The 22,448-nt window shown below is 36.3% G+C and overlaps 1 protein-coding gene across 11 annotated transcripts in view; it reads right to left on the reverse strand.

The window, feature by feature from the left end:
* Positions 1-459: 459 nt before the first annotated feature.
* Positions 460-22,448, reverse strand: part of TOR1AIP1 (torsin 1A interacting protein 1) — a 56,219-nt gene continuing 34,230 nt past the window's right edge. For 4 of the 11 annotated variants that reach the window (XM_082465347.1, XM_082465350.1, XM_082465343.1 and 1 more), the window contains 4 exons: positions 21,713-21,733; positions 16,117-16,161; positions 15,703-15,759; positions 460-13,302 (listed from right to left, as the gene is read on the reverse strand). In XM_082465347.1, the coding sequence (XP_082321473.1) occupies positions 12,515-13,302; positions 15,703-15,759; positions 16,117-16,161; positions 21,713-21,733 (911 nt within the window). In that variant the 3' untranslated portion in view covers positions 460-12,514. The remainder of the gene's footprint in view (positions 13,303-15,702; positions 15,760-16,116; positions 16,162-21,712; positions 21,734-22,448) is intronic. The other 7 variants (XM_082465344.1, XM_082465349.1, XM_082465348.1 and 4 more) reach the window with 3 other exon arrangements.

Consider the following 22,448-nt stretch of genomic DNA (forward strand, 5'->3'; position numbering starts at 1 on the left):
TTTTGAAATGTAGTTAGAGTTTACATGCAGTTAATATTATAAAACTTTGCATTTGTCCTGTGAACAGCTTACTTTTAGCACAAATATTTGCTATTAGTCGAATATAAACAATTTATATTTGTGATTCTTGTCAGAAGTAGTAATATGAAAATTACTGAAAGCACTGAAAATTTTGTGTTCATGAGGCAGACTATAAAAGATTTATAGTAATATGTAGTAATAGTAATTTATAGTAATAAATAATATAAATATTAATAAATAATAAATAATAAATAGTAATTTATAGTAATAAGTAGTAATATGAAAATTACTGATAGTAATAGTAATAAATAATAGTAATAAATAATATAGTAATATTACTATATTACTGAAAGCACTGAAAATTTTGTGTTCGTGAGGAAGACTATAAAAGATTTATAGGCGCTTGGATATTAGGACAAAGGGGAAAAGTGAGTAACATTTTTTTTTTTTAATTTCATTTATTTATTTATTTATTTATGGCTGTGTTGGGTCTTCGTTTCTGTGCGAGGGCTTTCTCTAGTTGCGGCAAGCGGGGGCCACTCTTCATCGCGGTGCGCGGGCCTCTCACTATCGCGGCCTCTCTTGTTGCGGAGCACAGGCTCCAGACGCGCAGGCTCAGTAGTTGTGGCACACAGGCTTAGTTGCTCCGCGGCATGTGGGATCTTCCCGGACCAGGGCTCGAACCCGTGTCCCCTGCATTGGCAGGCAGATTCTCAACCACTGCGCCACCAGGGAAGCCCCAGTAACGTTCTTGAGAAAGGACAAAAACCAAAAAACACCCCCTCCTCCCATAATATGTTCCCATAGAGATTACAGAATTTTCAGGGACAATTCTGAGTTGAGTGGGAATAGAAAGCATAGAATAATTCCTAGACCTCTCCTGTTCATGCCTCACCCTACTAAAAATAACGTATGACACACACACGTACACAAAATAACCATTAGGACATTGGATATTAACTGACATAATTTCACGATGGTTCTGTATTAGATACCGAAAATGGGTTTTACTAAATAACCTTGACCTAATGTGGATACTCTTGAATCTGGGAGAATTTATTTTTAAATCACCTCTTAAATTCCTCCCACAAAAAGCAACCATGACCTTCAACAAAAGCATTTTCATTGAATTGTTTACAGAAGATAATATCAGTTTTAAAAATACATTTAATACAAACTTACACCAATAAATGTCTTTTGGTATCTGGAAAGCTGACCTAGTGATAGTAACAGAAATGTAGTTTAGATTCCTGAAATAAATTTCTGGTTCCATCAGCGACTCCTTGTGCATGCTTAAGCAAGTTATTTAATCTCTTAGTATCTTAGTCTCTCCACCTATAAAACGGGGATAATAATATTTGCTATTAGATAATGTCAACAACGCACTTGGAGAACTCAGATGAAAGGTGCCAGAAGTATTTTGTTGTCTGAGGCATAACCTCATACTGTCTGAAAAAATGGACTTTACCAGGGTTGCTGATTATTCCAGCACCTTATTTCCAAACTTTTCTTGTTCAATTGTCTTTTGGCTTTATTCATCTCTATTTATACTCTTTATGTATTTTAACTTCATTGTTCTGTTTGTGTTGTTTTGAGGAGAGTCGATGCTTTGAGGAAACCATGATTTAATTTGTCTTATGTTTGGTTTGTTCATTTATTTAAACTCATATGCTTATGTCTAAGATTTGAAACAAATGAAAAGTCACTTAAACAACCTTCTAATTATAGGAGACAGCTATAGGTATGAGAGTGATATTAGCCTTATCTATCCATCCCTCTTATTTGCATTATTTATATTTTATTTCATAATAAAAGTTAATTTTTAGCATGCACAGATGCATATTCCTCCCTGCACACTCTGTGAAAGATTTAAGGCAGATGTTGAGACTGTAAATTTTGATGTTTGTGTCCCTTTTCTAGAGGAATGAGATAACATGCTATAAGGGCAAAAGATTAGTTACTTAGAACTAAATCTGGGCTAAATCTATAGTCCAATCAGCTAACACACACTGATCTCAAGACAAATGTTAAGGGTAAAAGGGCTACTTCAGTAATAACCCACATGACTCAAAGAGCAGAGCTGCTGATTCAATAACAGTAAAAACTTAGAGGTGAAGTCAGAAGTAGGAGGTTGGCTACATTTCCTGAACATGAAAGTACTTCATTCTCTGTGTCTGTCAACCTGCTTATCCAAGGCTAATAAAAATATTTCAGAGAAGCAAACCTTTGGTCTTTGGAACCTACCAGTTAACAACAGAAAATCTAATCCTTTGGGACTGTTTCCAAAGGGAAAGATTTTACTGGAATTTGCCCATTAAGATGTTGTATTTCAAGTGGCAAGTATTACATCACTCAAACCCAGCTTGAGTCATCTGTTGAACAATGGACAAATTATTGGCTACAAGAGATAAAGACTCTTTCAGAGGCAACATCAAACAAATACTTCGGGCTTTACAGTATTTTCAGATATTATAACCTTTGCCAATTTTATAGAGTCAGCATTGACAGAGATTTAATTCAACCTACCTCTAGTTTAATACATTCAAATTTTGGAAATCAGAACCACAGTAGGCCTTTGTTGTTAGAAAGATATTCTTCCTAATAGAGTTTCAAATGTTTTTACCAGGTTTTATCTCTATAGAGAAGCATAAATTTCATCAGAAAATGAAGTGATCTTATAGGTCGTGCACTATGTTTCCTTAACTTACATCCATCATATGTTATGGTTTATAAGATATGGTTTAATATCATTTTCACTTCTTAAGAAGTAGATATTATTATAGGATAGAATGTAGCATGATGGTAAAAAATGTAGGCTCTGGATCAGACAATCTGTGTTCAAATTCTATCTCCACCGGTTACTAACAGTATAGCTTTGTATCTTTGTTTCCTTATCTATAACAGTCATATAGTAGCAGTATTTACTTCAAAGGATTATGAAAATTAAATGAGATACTACTATATGCACGGTGCCTATCATAAGTATGTGCTTGGCACATATTTAGTGCTCAATAAACATTAGCTATTATTCATTCCATTTATAGACTACACTAAGCTTAGAGTGTGACACAGGTGGGGGTCTCTGAGAAGCAGACTATGAAACAAAATTTAGTGTGCTGGATGTTTACTAGGGAATGCGCTGGGTATGAGCACCTGTGGAAGGGAGGAGAAGGAAGCAGGATGTCACACTATGATACAGGTGCTATAGCCTCAGCCAACCTCATGCGGAAGCTCTGGAGAGCAAATGGCCTGTCCAAATTGCATTGTGTTGGGCTGAGAAGGCTGAGCCTCTATATTCCGTCAATCAGCCATTGGATGTACACCCCCTCCCCCCATGGCATGACATTGGGTAAAGTGACTCTCTGCAGCTGAAGCAATCCATGAAGTGGCTGATGGTGGAGGCTGTCCATTAACCGTATTCCCAGCAGCTGGCACAACAAATTCTTCCTCTAAGAGGGTCTAAGTGGCACATCTCTGTGTTTAACACAAGGTTGTCTGTGTAGCACTTGGAAAATAATCTCAGCAAATTACAGTTGCTTGAATAAAAATGAGGTCTTTAAGGCTGAGAGTAGGACAGTGAAGCTACGTAAGAATAAGCCATGGAAATATGAAAGAGCTATCCACATGTGATGGAAATCTTTTTTGTTCTTTATAATTTCCCGGATTTTTGGAAAGGGTGGATGCTGGTAACTGGAAGCCCTTTGTTTAATGAACATTGTGATGGATTGAGGTTTGTGATGGAGGTGTAAACTGGGAGAAAGCCCAGGTACTCTGTAGAATAAGGGTCACTTAGGAGGCAGAAATATAAGCCAGCCACAGTTGATGCCACACAGATGGGGAGAGGAGAATCCTTGGTCAGAATTTAGATGAACAAAAGTGGCTAACATTGTAACCTTTGATGTGCTCAGCACTTTTTAAGTGCTTTGTATGTATAACTGACTTAATCCTCATAACACTACTAAGGTAGTAGTTATGTTATTTCCCCCATTTTAGAGATGAGGAAATTGAGGCGTAGAGAAGTAATTTGCCAACGTCATTCAGTGAGAAAAGTGTTGGAGCTGGGATTGTAGGGCCTGTGCTCTTATTATCCTTTCCCAACTGTTTATGTGAAATTACCAATGCTTTTGATGCAATTGGACTCTTCCTTAGGAATTCCAAGAAGTGCTGTTTTGCATCAAGGCTGAGGGCGGGCAAAACAAAGGCTCCATGGTATACAGGGACAGCTAACACCTAGGCTATGTGGAGGTATTTCAAAAAAGATAAACTGTGAGTCAACACTACAGGCCTCCAGTTACAAAAGCATGATGTCAATGTATGCAAATATGAGTCAACAGGTGTGTGTCTCACTGCACTCAAAATTCTTTAGACCCTGGGTGTGTGCAATATTGAATTCCACAAAGCTGAGCAAGAAGGAAAGAAAGAAAATGGCTTAAAGGAAAATCACAAATAAGAATCTACAAAGTTGGCATACAACTCAATATCAAAAAACCAACCCAATCAAAAAATCAGAAGACCTAAATAGACATTTCTCCAAAGACATACAGATGGCAACAGGCACATGAAAAGATGCTCAACATCACTAATTATTAGAGAAATGCAAATCAAAACTACAATGAGGTATCACCTCACACCAGTCAGAATGGCCATCATCAAAAATCTACAAATAATAAATGCTAGAGAGGGTGTGGAGGAAAGGAAACCCTCCTACACTGTTGGTGAGAATGTAAATTGGTGCAGCCACTATGAAGAACAATATGGAGGTTCCTTAAAAAACTAAAAATAGAGCTACAATATGATCCAGCAATCCCACCACTCCTGGGCATATATCCGGAAAAGACAAAAACTCTAATCTGAAAAGATACATACACCCCAATGTTCATAGCAGCACTATTTACAATAGCTAAGACATGGAAACAACCCAAACGTCCATCAACAGATGAATGGATAAAAAAGATGTGGTATATATACACATATACTATATATATATATATATATATATATCCTATATATAATTATATATATATATCCTATATATAGGATATATATCCTATACTATATATATAATATATAATATTTATATAATGTAAATATTATATATACTATAATATACTATATATAATATAGTAATATACTATATATAATATATATAGTATAAGATATATATATATCCTATAATAATAGGATATTAGCCATAAAAAAGTATTAAATATCCTTTCATGCAACATGCATGGACCTAGAGATTATCATACTAAGTGAAGTAAGTCAGACAGAAAAAGACAAATATCATGTGATATCACTTATATGTGGAATCTAAAAAATAATCCAAAACCTTATTTACAAAACAGAAACAGATTCACAGACAGAGAAAACAAACTTAGGGTTACCAAGGGGGAAAGGAGGGGAGGCGGGATAAATTAGGAGTATGGTATATACACCATCATATATGAAAGCGACAAAAAACAAGGAACAAAAAACTGTAAAGCACAGGGAACTATATTCAATATCTTGTAATATAGTGGAAAAGAATCTGAAAAAGAATATATATATACCTATACATCTATATATATCTGAATCACTTCACTGTACACCTGAAACGAACACAATATTGTAAATCAACTATAGTTCAATTGAAAAAAAATTCTACAATGTTGGAAAAATACTCCAACCTGTATAGAGCCTGAATAGATTGGGGAGAAACATCATATATGGGGTTCTAGAGACTCTCTGCATAGTGGTAAGAATAGATGTTTTAAACACAGACAGCCTGGGTTCAAATCTCTGCTTTACCACTTTTTACTTGGGTATTCTTGGGTGTCATTTTATCTTTCTGTGCTTCAGTTTCCTGTCTATAAAGTTGGGATAATATTACCACCTCACAGGATTATTGTGAGAATTAAATCAGTTAATACATGTAAAGAAGTTGAAACAGTGTTTGGGGCATTAATAAGCACTCAATAAATAGTAACAAAAACTAGAAAATGGTGAGGGACAACTTAATACATATTCAAAGGTCTCGATATAGATCTTTTCCATCTTCATGGTATACAAAGTAGGAGAAAGTCCATTTAAACTATGAAATTGAGAGTAGATTAAAAAAATTGCTCATCAAGAAATGCACATAACTACTATGAGTAAATATTCTCTTACGGGCTATATAGAACGGAGCAGTTTCTCTTCTTGAGTTTAGCCTAAGAATGGTGCTCTCTAAAGGTGGGAAGAAAGGGATTTCCCTGGCGGTCCAGTGGTTAAGACTTCGCCTTCCAATGCAGGAGGTGCGGGTTCGATCCCTGCCTGGGGAGCTAGGATCCCACATGCCTTGCGGCCAAAAAACCAGGACATAAAACAGAAGCAAGCGACTTCCCTGGTGGCGCAGTGGTTAAGAATTTGCCTGCCAATGCTGGGGACACGGGTTCGATCCGTGGTCCAGGAGGATCCCACTTGCCATGGAGCAACTAAGCCTGTGTGCCACAACTACTGAGCCCATGCACCACAACTACTGAAGCCCGTGTGCTCTAGGGCCCGCATGCCGCAACTACTGAGCCCGTGTGCCTAGAGCCCGTGCTCTGCAACAAGAGAAGCCACCGCAATGAGAAACCTGCGCACCACAATGAAGAGTAGCCCCCGCTCGCTGCAACTAGAGAAAGCCCGCACACAGCAACAAAGACCTAACGTAGCAAAAAAAAAGAGAACCAAAAAAATAAACAAAAAAACCAGAAGCAATATTGTAACAAATTCAATAAAGACTTTGGTCCACATCAAATAAATAAATAAATAAATAAATAAATAAATAAAAGTCGGAAGACAAACTCTAAAAAGTCAAGTTTGAATCAGAGGTTACATGGTCACTTACTACCTCGCTTGTCCAAGAAACAGACTGAAAACTAAAGAAAGCTCAGTATGTTTGTGAGGGACTTACAACAAATTAATAATAGCCATTATACATGAAAACAGTACCTGAAGTTTTGTTAACTGTGCCTTTTTTTTTTTTTTTTTTTTTTTTTAGCATAAGAAACACAAAAGCAATGGGAAGAAATCAGAACACATTTGTAGCAGGGCTACAAAGAGGACTTGCTTAGGTCAAATTTACCTAGGCAGAGTTATGACCAGGACCTAGAGTTTAAAACTTCATTGTTGTTTCCATTACCTTTAATTCCTTTTCACTGATTTTTTAAAAAGGCAAAATGAAATGAATTAACCAGAACAGCATCACATTATATAAAGGTCTATAAATCTGAAGATGTATTCAGTTGTCCCTTAACCGTATCTGCCCACTCCTTGGCCTGACCTCAGAAGACTGCCCTACTCTATCCCCACCCCATGGTTCCTGTTAAAGGAGTGACCTAGGCAGCTATGTTTAATCATATATTCTTTTCAGCGATAACCCATACACTGGACTGAGCCAGTCAGGTTCACCCTCTTGGTGTGTTTAAGACACAAGTTGGGGGGACTTCCCTGGTGGTGCAGTGGTTAAAAATCAGCCTGCCAATTTGCAGGGGACATGGGTTTGAGCCCTCGTCTGGGAAGATCCTATGTGCCACGGAGCAACTAAGCCCGTGTGCCACAACTACTGAGCCTGCGCTCTAGAGCCCGCGTGCCACAACTACTGAAGCCCACGCACCTAGAGTCCGTGCTCCGCAACAAGAGAAGCCACCGCAACGAGAAGCCCGCGCACCACTCGAAGAGTAGCCCCCACTCGCCGCAACTAGAGAAAACCTGCTCGCAGCAATGAAGACCCAACACAGCCAAAAAAAAAAAAAGACACAAGGGGAAGTTGCTGAGGCATAGCAAGCCAGAAGTAGAGAGGCAGAGGGAATGGCTGTGAGGTCTCCCTCCAGAACAGTCCTCACAGTTCCCATATTTTCCTTTCTTGGAGTCTCAGATGTATATTCTTACAATACCCACCTCACCCCTCCTTTCCTCTTTTGCTGATTAGACAGGGTTTTTATTTACAATCAAATAATTCCTGACTAAATATGTGAGTCTCTACTTCAAACTGCTAAAAGTCAGCAGAAAGACATGCAGAGATAAGAATTTAGTTTACCACTGTGTGCTTAGTATTTGGGGAGAGAAGATAGATGAGTTAAATAGATTGAGGAGGTATTTTTACTAGTACAGCGCTTTGAAGAGTCCTCTATGAGGTATTTTCTCTATAACATTACATTTGATTACCAAACCTTGTCATTTCTACTTCTCAAATATTTTTCTTATCCATCTTCTCTCCACATCCATAGCCATCTCTTATCTGGACTATAATTACCCTGTTACGCAACATGAAAAGATGTAAGGAAACTTCCTAGCTCTTTTAAGAAAACTCAAATTCCTAATCTTACTGTGGAAAGACCTTAAGGCCTCCCAGTTTTCTTTCTTAACATTCACCTTCCCCTTGGGGACCTCTCACTAATGATCCTTGCTTCCACCAGAAAAGGGCCAGGTTTCCCTTCTGAGATTGGTCCCCTTCCTCTTTCCTGAAATTATTCATAGCCCTACTGAAGCCAGGTTGAAATAGTTTATATAAAAAAGATTTAGAAAAAAAAGGCTCAGGAATAACAGGAAAAAAGCAAAACACTGAGAAAGATGCAACTTACCTATTTTTGCTAACCACACAGGGCTTGCAATTTTTATTTAACAAATATTTGAGCACTTTATGTGATTACCACTGTGCGTAGATTGATCACACTCTCCTGCTCTCAAGAGGCATATGGTGATCCAGCAATCCCACTCCTGGGCATATACTCAGACAAAACTCTAATTCCAAAAGATACATGCACCCCTATGTTCATAGTAGCACTATTTACAGTGGAATATTACTCAGCCATAAAAAAGAACGAAATAATGCCATTTGTAGCAACATGGATGGACCTAGGATTATCATACTAAGTGAAGTAAGTCAGAAAGACAAATACAAATATCATATGATATCACTTATATGTGGAATCTAAAATGTGACACAAATGAACCTATCTATGAAACAGAAACATACAAAGAGAACAGACTTGTGGTTGCCAAGGTGGAGGGGGGGGTGGGGGAGGGATGGAGTGGGAGTTTGGGATTAGCAGATGCAAACTATTATATATAGGATAAACAACAAGGCCTTACTGTATAGCACAGGGAACTATATTTAATAGCTTGTAATAAACCAAAATGGAAAATAACATGAAAAAGTATATATGTATAACTGAATCACTTTGTGTACAGCAGAAATTAACACAACACTGTAAATCAACTATACTAATAAAATTAAAAAAAAAAAGAGGCATATGGTTGTGGGAGTGTGCTAAGTGCTGTGACAGGGGTAATATAGGATGAACAAGCGTGTAAAGAAGAGGCACCTGCACCAGTATTTCAGGGTAGGGAATTAGGTTAGGTTCAGTAAAGTTCTGCCTGAAAAAAATAAAGCATTCACAACAAATAAGAATTAGCAGAGTGTGAGGCTGGGAAAAGGGAGAAGGCAAGATATGAAAAATATTCCAGAGGAGTCCAAGAGTGTGCAAAAGACAAGACTATAATTTGTAAATTGCAAGAGGTTTCTCCCTGTTCATGCTCAGGTGATGGGCTATATTTCCCCTACCATCCAGAAGAAACTGCAAGCCCACCAGGACTTCTCTGAATCGAGGCCAAAGATAGGTTTAAGGCAGGAGTTTCCTCTTTTTCCAAGTCAATGGCAGTCAATGGAAGACTTAGTTTGGTTTCCCAGACTCAGGACTCACACCTTCATCCCAGGTGGCTAATGCCAGTAGAATCTTCATACCATAAGATTTTACTCTGTGGCCTTGATTAGGACAATGTAGAAGAATAGTCCACTTTTTTTTTTGTAATCAATGAGAAATGCTTCCTCATATTGACAACACAAAGGTCACTTTCTGAAGACCTAAGGTCACAGGCAAATTGGGCTTTATATCTTTAGTTTAGGTATTAACTACGCAAACCCTTTCTAAGTTTCACTTCTCTTCGTAGAATGAAAATCAGGTTTATTTCCAATCATTGAGGACTGGAGGTTTAGAAAACCTCCTTAAAAGTAATATAAGAAAGTCATTAAAAGAAGGGAAGCAAATTAAGTTTTTAGAAATTTGTAAGGTCAGTTTTGCACTGTGGTTTTCCCTGGGCCAGTGTTGTCACACAAAGTCACAATGTGCCTAATTTCTAGAGGCCCAAGTTCCTATTTTCAAGCCAATGATTTATTAAATTTTCCCCTCCAAACGGATTATGGTAACATGTACAAAACAAAATGTTTTAGGCATCAATGATCTAAAATACAGATGTTCTTGAGCATGCACTTTCAATGGGGGCAAAAAAACCTTATTCTTCAGGTGTATGAAGCATAAAAATATGCAGTCCATAAACAGATATAGAGTATATATGCAGTATTAAAATTTCATGCGGGTAGATGATTAGGAAAAAAAAATCTAAAAAGGTTCTTTAGAGAGGTGAGAATGAAAAATTTGAGAAACATGGTGTGGATTCTTTTGCCAAGTGGAGAATACCTAAACTAATTCCATTTTAGTGATAATTCAAAATCCCTGGATGAAACAGAAAATCATAGTGATTATATTTCCTACCAGTGTACCTGTGAGTGGCTCCAATTCTTTGTTTGGCTTTTGTTTCTCCTAGCAGAAGTCACTAAAATTGTTCAAGTGTAAAGAAAACTCTAGGAATAATTTTTTTTAAAGGTATATGAATCATGCAGTTTATGACACACAAGAGTACAAACCAAGAAAGTAAATTTATTTAAATTACTAAAATAGCTTTTAAAGTCATTTACAGATCAGCTGCTACAATTATTTTTCCTGATATAAGTAATATTAATTACTTTAAAATTATTTTGGTCAATGAAACATTTAAAAAAACATTTGTTTCTCCATATAATATATATATATATATGTATAAAATAAGTCTTTTCAAAAACTCTTGTTTTAGAATCCTCTATAAATCAGGATATCTGACTTCTGACAGTCAGGAACAAATTACAATAAGGGGTATAAATTTATGAATACTGGTAGCCCTAGTGGGAAGAAACGAGACTGTACTCTACCACCAGTCATGGGATCCTCAAAAGGTAAATGATGAAGCCATTGACAGGCTCTAGTATTCTAAAAACAATATTTTCATTTAAAGGTTTGTAGACAATAAAAAAATAAAGTGGATCCAGAATTTTAAGCTTCTAAGAAAACCAAAGCAGTTGACGGATGAGAAAGCTGTTAGTGATGCAAAGTTAAAACTGAAATTCTATAGTAGTACAGTAATGTACAGTAGTACATTTTAACATTCTTCATATGTGGTAAACTTCACTTTCTTTTTCGCTTGAGGCACTCTTAGTAGAATTTATCACGTGCATTGTAAATCTTTATTCTTGTTACAAGAGTGTCATTAAAGGACTCAGAATGCAACAAGTAGACATGCAGAAAATCAAATCCTTCTTCAACAGCCCAGGAGAGCTGGTTAACAAATGGTTTACCAATTCCTGAAATTGTATTTCTTAACAAAACTTTCAGGATACGACCAAAATAAATGGCTCTGAACTTACCCATTCTTTGTTTTTTTTTTGAACTTACCCATTCTTAAGAGCCAAGTGAACAAATATACTAAACCTCATCATACACATGTTTCAAAATCTTTGGGAGGAATAAAAATTTCTTAAAGGAAAAAAAAAGGACATGTGAAAAACAAGTCCCAACAGAATTCACTGAGAATGCAGTTCATATAACTATGTTTGACTAACCCTAAGCCTCAGTGGCTTTCTTTTTGGCCACGTGGGGCGGCTTGCAGGATCTTAGTTCCCTGACCAGGGATCAAACCTGAGCCCTCGGCAGTGAAAGCGTGTAGTCCTAACCACTGGACCGCCAGGGAATTCCCTCAGTGGCTTATTTTAACATTTCATCTTGAAGACTTTTTCCCCCCTTTCCCTCCCCATTCCACAACTTTTCCCATGTCTCCTTCTCCTTGCCCTCCAAAATCAAAGGAAAAGAGCAAAAAACAAAAAACCCAAACACACACTCGGATGGCCTTTCATTATTTTTGTTCCTACAAGCAGAAGCTGACTACGGAATTCACAGCTAAACGATGTAGAAGAGGACAAAAGGGGAAAACCCACAGTTTTGTTCAGGGAGCTGTCTTACTAATAGCTCGACAAACTGTGAAAAAAATCTAAGTTAAAAAATTGGGTTGATGCATAGGAAGGAGACTAATCCCTCCCACTGGTCATACCATAGCAATAATGATTCAACCCAGAATCTAAGCAGATCCTCTATGGGACTGCATATAATTTACAGTCCTCAGATATCATTAACACAGATCTCAATGGAAACAAGGAAATGATTCTCTCAAATAACAGATAATTAGGTTGAATAAACGATTTAGATATTCCATGTTTACCTAAGAACTTAACCTCCTTTAAAAAGAAACCAGTTCTTTCAAAAAGAGCTCTGGATCCTGTCTATGGTTAGAAAGTTTGAAAAATTCTCAGAACTTGAGACATGATTTTCTCTTCTGTCTCCTCTTATAAGCAGATGCCCCTTTTCAGGTCATTTTCAGGTTGCACAGGCAGGACTAAGTGAGAAATACGGCTCCAGAGTCCACTCAATTTGTCTGGGTCCATATGTTTGTAGGAGTTGGGTGTGTCAGAGTTGGTGAACTTGACTTTGAGGAAATCCCTCACTTTTTCTTCAATTTCCTTTAGGCCTAGACTGGTTCCAAGTGTCTCCTCCTCTAACAAGACAGTTAGGACTAAGGCTACATCTTTGAAGGCTGCATTTTCATGGTCACAATACTTATAGAAGATCAAAGTAGAGCCTGCAGGCAGTGACTCAAAGCGGTGGACCACAGCTGCATTCTGGCCATTTAGGAATCCATTGCTTAGTTCCTGATCTACCTCTTGTTTGACAACATCACTGTCTTGAGTTGCTTTGCCCGCCCCATCAATCCGGATTGCAGGAACACTTTGGAAGGAAGAATAGGCATCAGCAATTTGTTCACTCAGACACTTGAGTGCTTCTTCAGCATCTCGGGCAGCAGTGAGCAGCAAGATAGCAGGCTGAGGCCGAGGGTGGGAGCTATTAAGATGTTTTTCCAGGAATGTTAGGCTCCTTTTCCACAGCTTCTCATCTTGACCTTGGTACTTATTCATAAGTTGCTTCATCTGGTTCTGGAACTCTTGAACAGCAGTGGTTTCTGCTTCAGAAGTACGAGGGTAACAAAAATACCCAATGAGAAGAGGAACTATCAGGACAAGGGGCCACCACCACTTCACCTTGACAAAAGATGCACTTTTGGGTTGTCCAGTCACTTCTGCTCGGGAAAAAAAGAAATGGTAGACACAAATATTATTTTCTTAGATTCAAGAGCAAGTGACTTTTAAAGCCAATATTAATCTTTATAAACATTAGATAAAAGAGGAAGGAATTTAAAGAAGGGAGCTGATAATTTACTTTCTTAAAGAAATAATTTAGCACATGTGTTTTAAGTTACGTGTATGAGTATGCATATGTCTCTTCAATGTCAAAATGATAAAGAGACTTAGAGGAAAAAGTAGAATTTAAGTATATGTAATGGCATGTGCAAGTCAGAAAGAATACAATTTATAAAGCAAAACTATTATTACTACTGCTAATATTTGGGAGGTAAACAATATTAAAAGACACTTTACAAAATAGTTTTAAATTTAGAAACTAACATGGATTATTATCCAAGGTGGAATGTTTATGTATATAAAGGGATAAAGAAAAGGATTCATTATAAGTGAAATCTTCCATATAATAGCTAGCTGTCCCTTTAATTGCACTGATGCCTATCTTTGGCTGTATGCAAGTTAACACTGGTAAAACTTAGTTTGCAACTCATTCCTAATTATTACTGGCAATGATGATATGAATTTACATTTACCTAATGCTTTTCAGTTTAAGCACTTTCTCATATACCACATCATTTAATAATTTAATATGACAGCAACAGTATTTTTACACTTCCTATTTATTGACTGCTTTAGACTGATAATTGTACCATGGACCCTCTAGAGCAACAGTTCTCAAAGTGTGGCTGGTGGGGTATCTCAAGATCTCTTCAAGGGGGTCCTTGAGGTTAAAACTATTCTCCCGACACTAAGATCTTATTTGCCTTTTTCCACCATATTGACATCTGCCCTGATGGTGTAAAAAGCCATGGTAGGAAAAATAACTGATGCTTTAGATAAATCACAGGGCAGTAGCACCAAACTAGGACTGTCTTTGTATTCTTCATGGCCATGTATTCGAGGTTATCAGTTTCACTTAAGAACATCCTTCATGAAGCATTTAAAAGAATTTATCTTATTAGAACTCAACCTTGATAGAAATCTTAACATTCTATGTGAAGAAATGGGACATATATATAAAGCACTTCTACATAGAACAGTATATGGCTGTCTCAAAGAAAAGAACTTTGTGCAACTGAGTTGTGAGCTGAAATAGTGCTTTTTTCATAGAATTTTTACTTGAAAGGACAAGTGACAAACTGTGGTTAGTCAGACTTTCACATTTGGGAGACTTTTTCTGGAAAACGAACAATGTGAGCCTGTTGCTTTCAAGAAAACAACTGACTGGGACTTCCCTGGCGGCGCAGCGGTTAAGAATCCGCCTGCCGATGCAGGGGACGCAGGTTCAATCCCTGGTCTGGGAAGATCCCACACGCCACGGAGCAACTAAGCCCATGCGCCACAACTACTGAGCCTGCGCTCTAGAGCCCGTGAGCCACAACTACTGAAGCCCACGTGCCACAACTACTGAAGCCTGTGCGCCTAGAGCCCGTACTCTGCAACAAAGAGAAGCCACTGCAATGAGAAGCCCGCGCACTGCAATGAAGAGTAGCTCCCGCTCACCGCAACTAGAGAAAGCCTGTGCGCAGCAAAGAAGACCCAATGCAGCCAAAAATAAATTAATAAATAAATTAAAAAACCAAAAAAAATCCCAATATATTGTAACAGTTTGAATACAGAAGCAGAATGAAACTCCAGCTCCATTTTATTAAGCCAGGCATTAGAGATCAGAGAAAATACAAAGCAATCTATCACTCTCCTTACTAAATTATTTAAAAATAACTAACAAACATTAAAAAATTTTTTTCCAATTTTAATCTCTAGGTAAATATGGACAGGTATAACTCATATTTTTTTTTTAAGTCTCTTTTTAAAAAAGGTCTCTGGGGTTCTTATTAATTTTGCTAGTGGAAAGTGGTATTGAGACCAAAGAATCTGAGAATCACTGTTATTTTCTTAGTACTCTTTCAAGATAATAAAAAGGCTTAGAGAACTAAAGAAACCTGCCCCAAGGCTATACAGAAGGTAAGTGGCCCAAACTAATTCAAATTCAGGTCTGTGAACTCTAAAAAACTATGGTATTCCCATTATGTCATGCTATGTGCATCTTTCTTTTGACTCAACAAGGTTCACTTGGTTAACAGTATTAGTTGCTTTACTTGTCAACTTTCACTTTTGGTCTTATGGATAATAAAGTAAAGGGGGAAGCCAGATGTTTTTTCACAGAGTTTGTCCTTAAAGACTTTTACTGCTGGTAAAATATATACTTTTTCCTTTGAAGTACTTAAAATATAATTCTTCAAATAGCACGAAGTTCTTTGGTGTCAAAAAAATTTAAAAATCATTATGTTCACCAATTTTAGGGACTCATTTAATGAAAGCTGAATAGACAAACTTACGTTGGCTGGAGGTTGATGGAGATTGGTTTCCAAGCTCTGATTTCTGAACACCGTCATCTAATGATAGGAGTAATAAAGACGATCAATTTATGTTTCATAATTTCAGTATTTCCAACAGAAAAAGAAAATACAAATTTCACCAAGAGAAAATAAGGCAGAGATCTGTCAGAAACAGAAGAAAAAGCAGAAGATCCAAGTGTCTATTAGATTGACAGCTGCTTGAGACACAAGATTGATTTCTTTCATAATTAATGTAATGGTCGAGTACAAAGCATACTCTTAACACATTAGTTTTGTGAGAAAGCCTTGAAGAACTTGACCCAAATTATTTAATGGGAGTGGTGAAACTTCTAGGACAAGGTTAAGAGGACAAAGAAAATAAGCACAACTATAATAAAAGGAAACAAATAATACCATCTGAAAAACTGCCATATATCGAACGCTTGCCTGGTGATGACGCTGTAAAGAGGGAAAGAAGGACAAAATATGATTATGGGTTACTGAGCTCTCTGGATAAGGGGTTTTAAGGTAAAACTCAATCTTAATCTTCACCAATTTCTACCTCAAACTGATTCAAATACTTCCTCTGGTGCTTCTGACCATTTCAAATATCAGTAATATTTTAGAAATTACACTGAAAAACTTTTCACCATTTCTGGTAATAGACAAGTAATTGTTTTAGCTTTGTGGTTAAATAATAGATTTCAAAAATAATTTTCCCACAGCTCCATCAAATCTCTATTTCCATCAAACTTTAGAAAACAAATGAAAAGCTCTTTCCTTTTCCTCTCTGTCCTCCTTGTAATAGCCACAGATTTTAACATCTAAGAGAGAGGAAATGGAAGGACAGGGTTCAGAAAGGGAAGAGGCTGAGTTACTCATTTGCATGATCTACATTACCAATACTGTCATCTAGCACTTGCCTGGAGTTTTATAACTTTATGTGTATAAGTGATCTTCCTAGTATTTATCAACAGTTTTCATTTGAGAAACACTGGACTAAACTGGAGGAATAAAATTAGCACTGCTAATTTATTTATTTTATATATATTTTTTACAGAAATAGCCTTATTTCTGGTCATATGACAAAAACCCTCAAATGAAACAAAATGACATCAACCTTAACTCTAAAGGCATATTGTTTTGCAATTACTAGGTTAGCCTAGGAAATGGTATCATTTAGAAGCTTCAAAGTTAGGTAACCAAAGTTAAAACTGTCTTACTAAAAAAAAAAAAAAATTTCCATTAGATAATGTTTATCTTAAATACCTCACTCCATGGTTGCAAAGATCAAATGAGATAATATATGAAAATGCTGTGAAGTGCATGATGATATTAATAATGGAGACTAACTAAATAATAGTTATTATGAAACATATGTAACATTTATATAACTCATAAGAACATAAAATTAAGAAAACAAAATTAACACAAACAGAATTAAGAAAAACTCCCATTTACAATAGCATCAAAAAGAATAAAATATTTAGGAATAAGATTAACCAAGGAGGTAAAAGAATTATACACTGAAACCTCTAAAACACTGATGAAAGGAATTAAAGCAGACATAAGTAAATGGAAAGACATCCCATGGTCAAGCAATCTACAGATTCAGTGCAATCTGTATCAAAATTCCAATGGCATTTTTTACAGAAACAGAAAACAATCCTAAAATTCATATGGAACCACGAAAGACCCCAAATTTGAAAGGCCAAAACAACTTTGAGTAAGAAGAACAAAACTGGAGGCATCACACTTTCTGATTTCAAAATATATCACAAAGCTAGAATAATCAAAACATTATGATACTGCCATAAATACAGATATACAGACCAATGGAAGAGAACAGAAGGTCAGAAATAAACCCATGAAGATATAGTCAACTGATCCTCAACAAGGGTGCCAAGATTACACAATAGCGAAAGGATAGTCTTCTTCAGTAAATGGTACTGGGGAAACTGGATATCCACATACAAAAGAATGCAATTGGACCCTTATACCATACACAAAAATTGACTTAAAATGGATTAAAGACTTAAGTTAAGAATTGAAACAATAAAACTCCCAGAAGAAACATGGGGAAAAAGCTTCTTGAAGTTGGCCTTGACAATGATTTCTTGGATATAACAACAAAAGCACGGACAACAAAAGTAAAAATAGACCATGGGATTACATCAAACTTAAAAAGCACAATGACTTATGTGATCAAAATCACAATGAGAAATCAACTCACATTATCAAATGTATTGTGGCTATTATCGAAAAAACAGAAGTGCAAGGTATGTGGAGAGGATGTGGAGGAAAGAGAATCCCTGTACACTGTTGGTGGGAATATAAATTGGTGCAGTCACTATGGAAAAGAATTATGGAGGTTCCCCAAAAGGTTAAAAATGGACTACCATATGATCCGGCAATCCCACTTTTGGATATATATCCAAAGGAACTGAAATTACAATCTTGGAGAGATATCTGCACACCCATGTTCACTGCAGTAATATTCATAATAGCCAAAACTGGGAAGCAAACTAAATGTCCATTGACAAATTAATGGATAAAGAAAATGTGATGTATTTATATATATATATATATATGTATACACACAAATAAATACACAATGGAATTATTACTCAGCTTTAAAAAAGAAGGAAATCCTGCCACTCTGGACAACATGGAGAACATTATCCTAATGAAATAAGTCAGATACAGATATGCAAATACTTCATAATATCATTTATGTGAGGAACCTAGTCAAATTCATAGAAACAGGTGGTTTCCAGGGCCTGGGGAAGGGGGAAATCAGGAGATATCAGTCAAAGGGTACACAGTTTCAGTTAAATGAGATGAAAAAATCCCAGAAATCTACTGTAGAGCATAGTACCTATATTTATTGTCCTATATATTAAAAATTTGCTAAGAGGGTAGGTCTTATGTTAAGTGTTCTTATCACACACATAATAAATAAAGAGGGTGGGAGGAACCTTTTGGAGGTGATAGATATGTTCATGGCATAGACTATGGTGATGGTTTCACAGGTATATACTTATCTCCAAACTCATCAAGTTGTATACAGTAAATACATAAGTTGTACACATTAAATGCATATCAATCACAGATGAATTGATAAAGAAGATGTGGTATATATATATAATCAATGGAGTATTAACCATAAAAGAGAATGAAATAATGCCATTTGCAGCAACACGGGTGGACCTAGAGATTATCATACTAAGCAAAGTAAGTCAGAGAAAGACAAATACCATATGACATCACTCATATGTGGATTCTAAAATATGACATAAATGAACATATCTATGAAACAGAAACAGACTCACAGACATAGAGAACAGACTTGTGGTTGCCAAGAAGGTGGGGGTAGGGGAGGAATGGACTGGGAGTTTGGGGTTAGCAGATGCAAACTATTATATACAGGATGGATAAACAGCAAGGTCCTATTGTATAGCAGAGGGAACTATATTCAATATCCTGTGATAACCCATAATGGAAAAGAATATGAAGAAGAATATATATATGAATAACTGAATCGCTTTGCCATACAGCAGAAATTAACACAACATTGTAAATCAACTATACTTCAATAAAATATTTTAAAAACCAAAATGAATGTATGTCAATCATACTTCAATAAAATAGTTTAACCTACAGTTAAAGAGCATGTGAAACACTTTATTTAGAAAAAAAAATCCATCAAGATCATGTTTATCTTGAATACTTTAATCCATGGTTGCAAAGATCAAATGAGACAATACATAAAAATGTTAAGTGCTCTTCTATGATGATTTTAATGATATAGAATAGATAAGTAACAGTTATTATATACCATATGAAATATTTATATAATTTGAAGAACACAAACTTAGTAGGGTATATATACTGCTGAGGCAACACACTGTCTAAAAGGTAAACTTTATCCTTATTAAAAATATTTTTAGAGACAGTAATAAAAATTCCTTTAAAAAGATAAACCTCGGGCTTCCCTGGTGGCGCAGTGGTTGAGAATCTGCCTGCTAATGCAGGGGACACGGGTTCGAGCCCTGGTCTTGGAAGATCCCACATGCCACGGAGCAACTGGGCCCGTGAGCCACAACTGCTGAGCCTGCGCGTCTGGAGCCTGTGCCCCGCAACGGGAGGGGCCGCGATAGTGAAAGGCCCGCGCACCGCGATGAAGAGCGGTCCCCGCTTGCCGCAACTAGAGAAAGCCCTCGCACGAACCGAAGACCCAACACAGCCAAAAATAAAATAAATAAATAAATAAATAAAGTAGCTATTAAAAAAAAAAAAAAAAAAAGGATTTAAAAAAAAAAAAAAAAAAAAGATAAACCTCAGAGCTTTTCTAGTATGAAGAGTATGGTAACAATCAATCACCCTATAAAGTCAAAAGCAGAGGGCATGAATCTTTCATAGTTATTACTACTGATTATTACACAATATATTGTTAACAATAAATAAGCATTAATTATTTATGTGGTACATTTAGACTTAAAACATTGTGTTCACATATATAATAAGCTCATTAGAATAACCTAGTTATAGGCACTATTGTCCCAACTTTAAAGTTAAGAAAATTGAGGTTCACAAAGTTTAAGAGACTTTACCAAGATGACTCAATGAGTAAGTAGAAGATCTGGGACTGGAACCCAATAGCTCTAACTCCAAACTCTCCTCTTTTCTCTACACCACTTTTAGAGACAGGTTCCAAAGCATGTGTATTAATGAAGCACAGACTCAGAGGCCTCACTGTTTTATCACCTGGGACACAGCAAAAGTACAGACAGTGGTTCTATCTTTCCCCAAAGATCTGGATACAGGCAGAAACCTGAACTGGGGGACCTGTCTACCTAGAGAACTGGTGCTAACATAGGGTGATAATAATGATCCGAAATCCAGGTTCTTGAACACCTAAATCTAAAAATGAATTTTTTTTTTCTCACTGAAGCAGGCAGAAGTGTATAGTTAAGACAATGAGATATGAAACTTGGAATGCCAAGGAAAAGTTTTTTCAAATGATGTTAGATTGAAGAGAAATCTATAAGGCTGTTTGGAAATCACTGCACTCTTCTACTCTGATTGAAAATTCTTTCTTCCTGCAATCTTCTACTCTGATTGAAAATTCTTTCTTCCTGCAATCTTCTACTCTGATTGAAAATTCTTCCTTCTTAAAGTCCTTCTGTGGTCAAAAATCTAAAAAATTTTGTTATCTGCACCCGAATGTGCAAATTTCTGCTATATAGTTTCTCTTTAACTCTGGAGTCCTGTATATATGGTAGATGGCTATCAACCAGTATGCAACTATTTAAGCCATTAACAAATATACAAACTTAAGACAAAGTAGGAATACAAACAGAGAAAATACTATAAATGAGCTATCAATTTAGCAACCATAAAGATCTATTTCTACATTCCAACCAGATCTTCAATATAATTATTTTCCCTTCTGCATTGCATTTGTACAATGTCTTAAGAGAGGACAATGCAAACATTTTTTGACAACAATATGTACTACACTTCACTTTTCTGGAAGTAATTTATCTGCTATTAGTTACCCAGAGTATATAGTTAAGAACTAATAACATCATAAAACTCAGAGCTTTTCATAGTATATACACTTAAACTCATGCAGTTTTGCTTCCAAGAGTAATTCTTAGATCTTCAGAATGTTTTAATTTTTGGTACTGGTTATAACCATAATCTTAAAAAGCTGAATTAATATTTGGTTTCCTAACTATAATAGGTCAAGAAGAACAAATTTTAAGAGGAAATGGTCTTCTAATAGCAAGTATATACAGCAATAAGAAATGACAGCCAGGGAATTCCCTGGCGGTCCATTGGTTAGGACTCTGCGCTCTCACTGCCGAGGGCCCTGTTTTGATCCCTGGTTGGGGAACTAAGATCCCACAAGCTGCGAAGCGTGGCCAAAAAAAAAAATAACAGCCAACAATAAGGCGAGGGCAAAAAGCTATTTCAGTTTTAGACAGCTGAAGAACTCACTTACGTGTATGGTAAAACTTCACTGCTGGGGAAAAAATGAATTGCAACCATTACTACTTTACTGATAGAAAAACAAAGTCACAGAGGTTATCTTGTCCAATTACAGTTAGTCATTTCATGAGCAAGAGCTAGATGATGGGGATTTTTATATTATCTAAATAAAAGTAAGGGACACCTGATGACCTCGAGACCTACTGTGGCTACATGAGTAAGGAAGGGATAGAGGTTAAAGGTCACTTAAGGCATGGCATGGATTTTTTTATACAGTCAAGGTTTAATGTGGACACACTGCTATAGAAATTATGATAGACAATGAATTCAAAGTATGTTTTATCGCACCTATTTATTTCTTAGATTCTATGACATTTAATCCATCCTAAACCTAAACATGAAAATACAATTTGAGGATTTCAGCATTTACAACTTAAAATAATGGGTATGCAAAGCTGCTCTAAGTGGTTATTTATACAACGGTAAACAACTGTTAAGAATAAAAACAGGTACTATCAAAAGATTAGAATTTCATTTTCATGTGCAGATTGTACTGTTGCTAGACAGAACTGACAACTTGTCAAGTACAGACCTACCATCCACTGGTTTTCTCGCAGCACTATCTACACTCTACACCTAGTCCATCTCCGGCCAATCCAAGTAGATGGAAATAACTAAACTAGTAATCATAAATGTCCTTTATTAATGAGCTCACAAGCAACCCAAATGCTTATCTGATGAACTAAACA

The sequence above is a fragment of the Balaenoptera physalus genome (assembly GCF_965194825.1).
Source record: "Balaenoptera physalus genome assembly, chromosome: 1".
Classification (NCBI taxonomy): domain Eukaryota; kingdom Metazoa; phylum Chordata; class Mammalia; order Artiodactyla; family Balaenopteridae; genus Balaenoptera; species Balaenoptera physalus.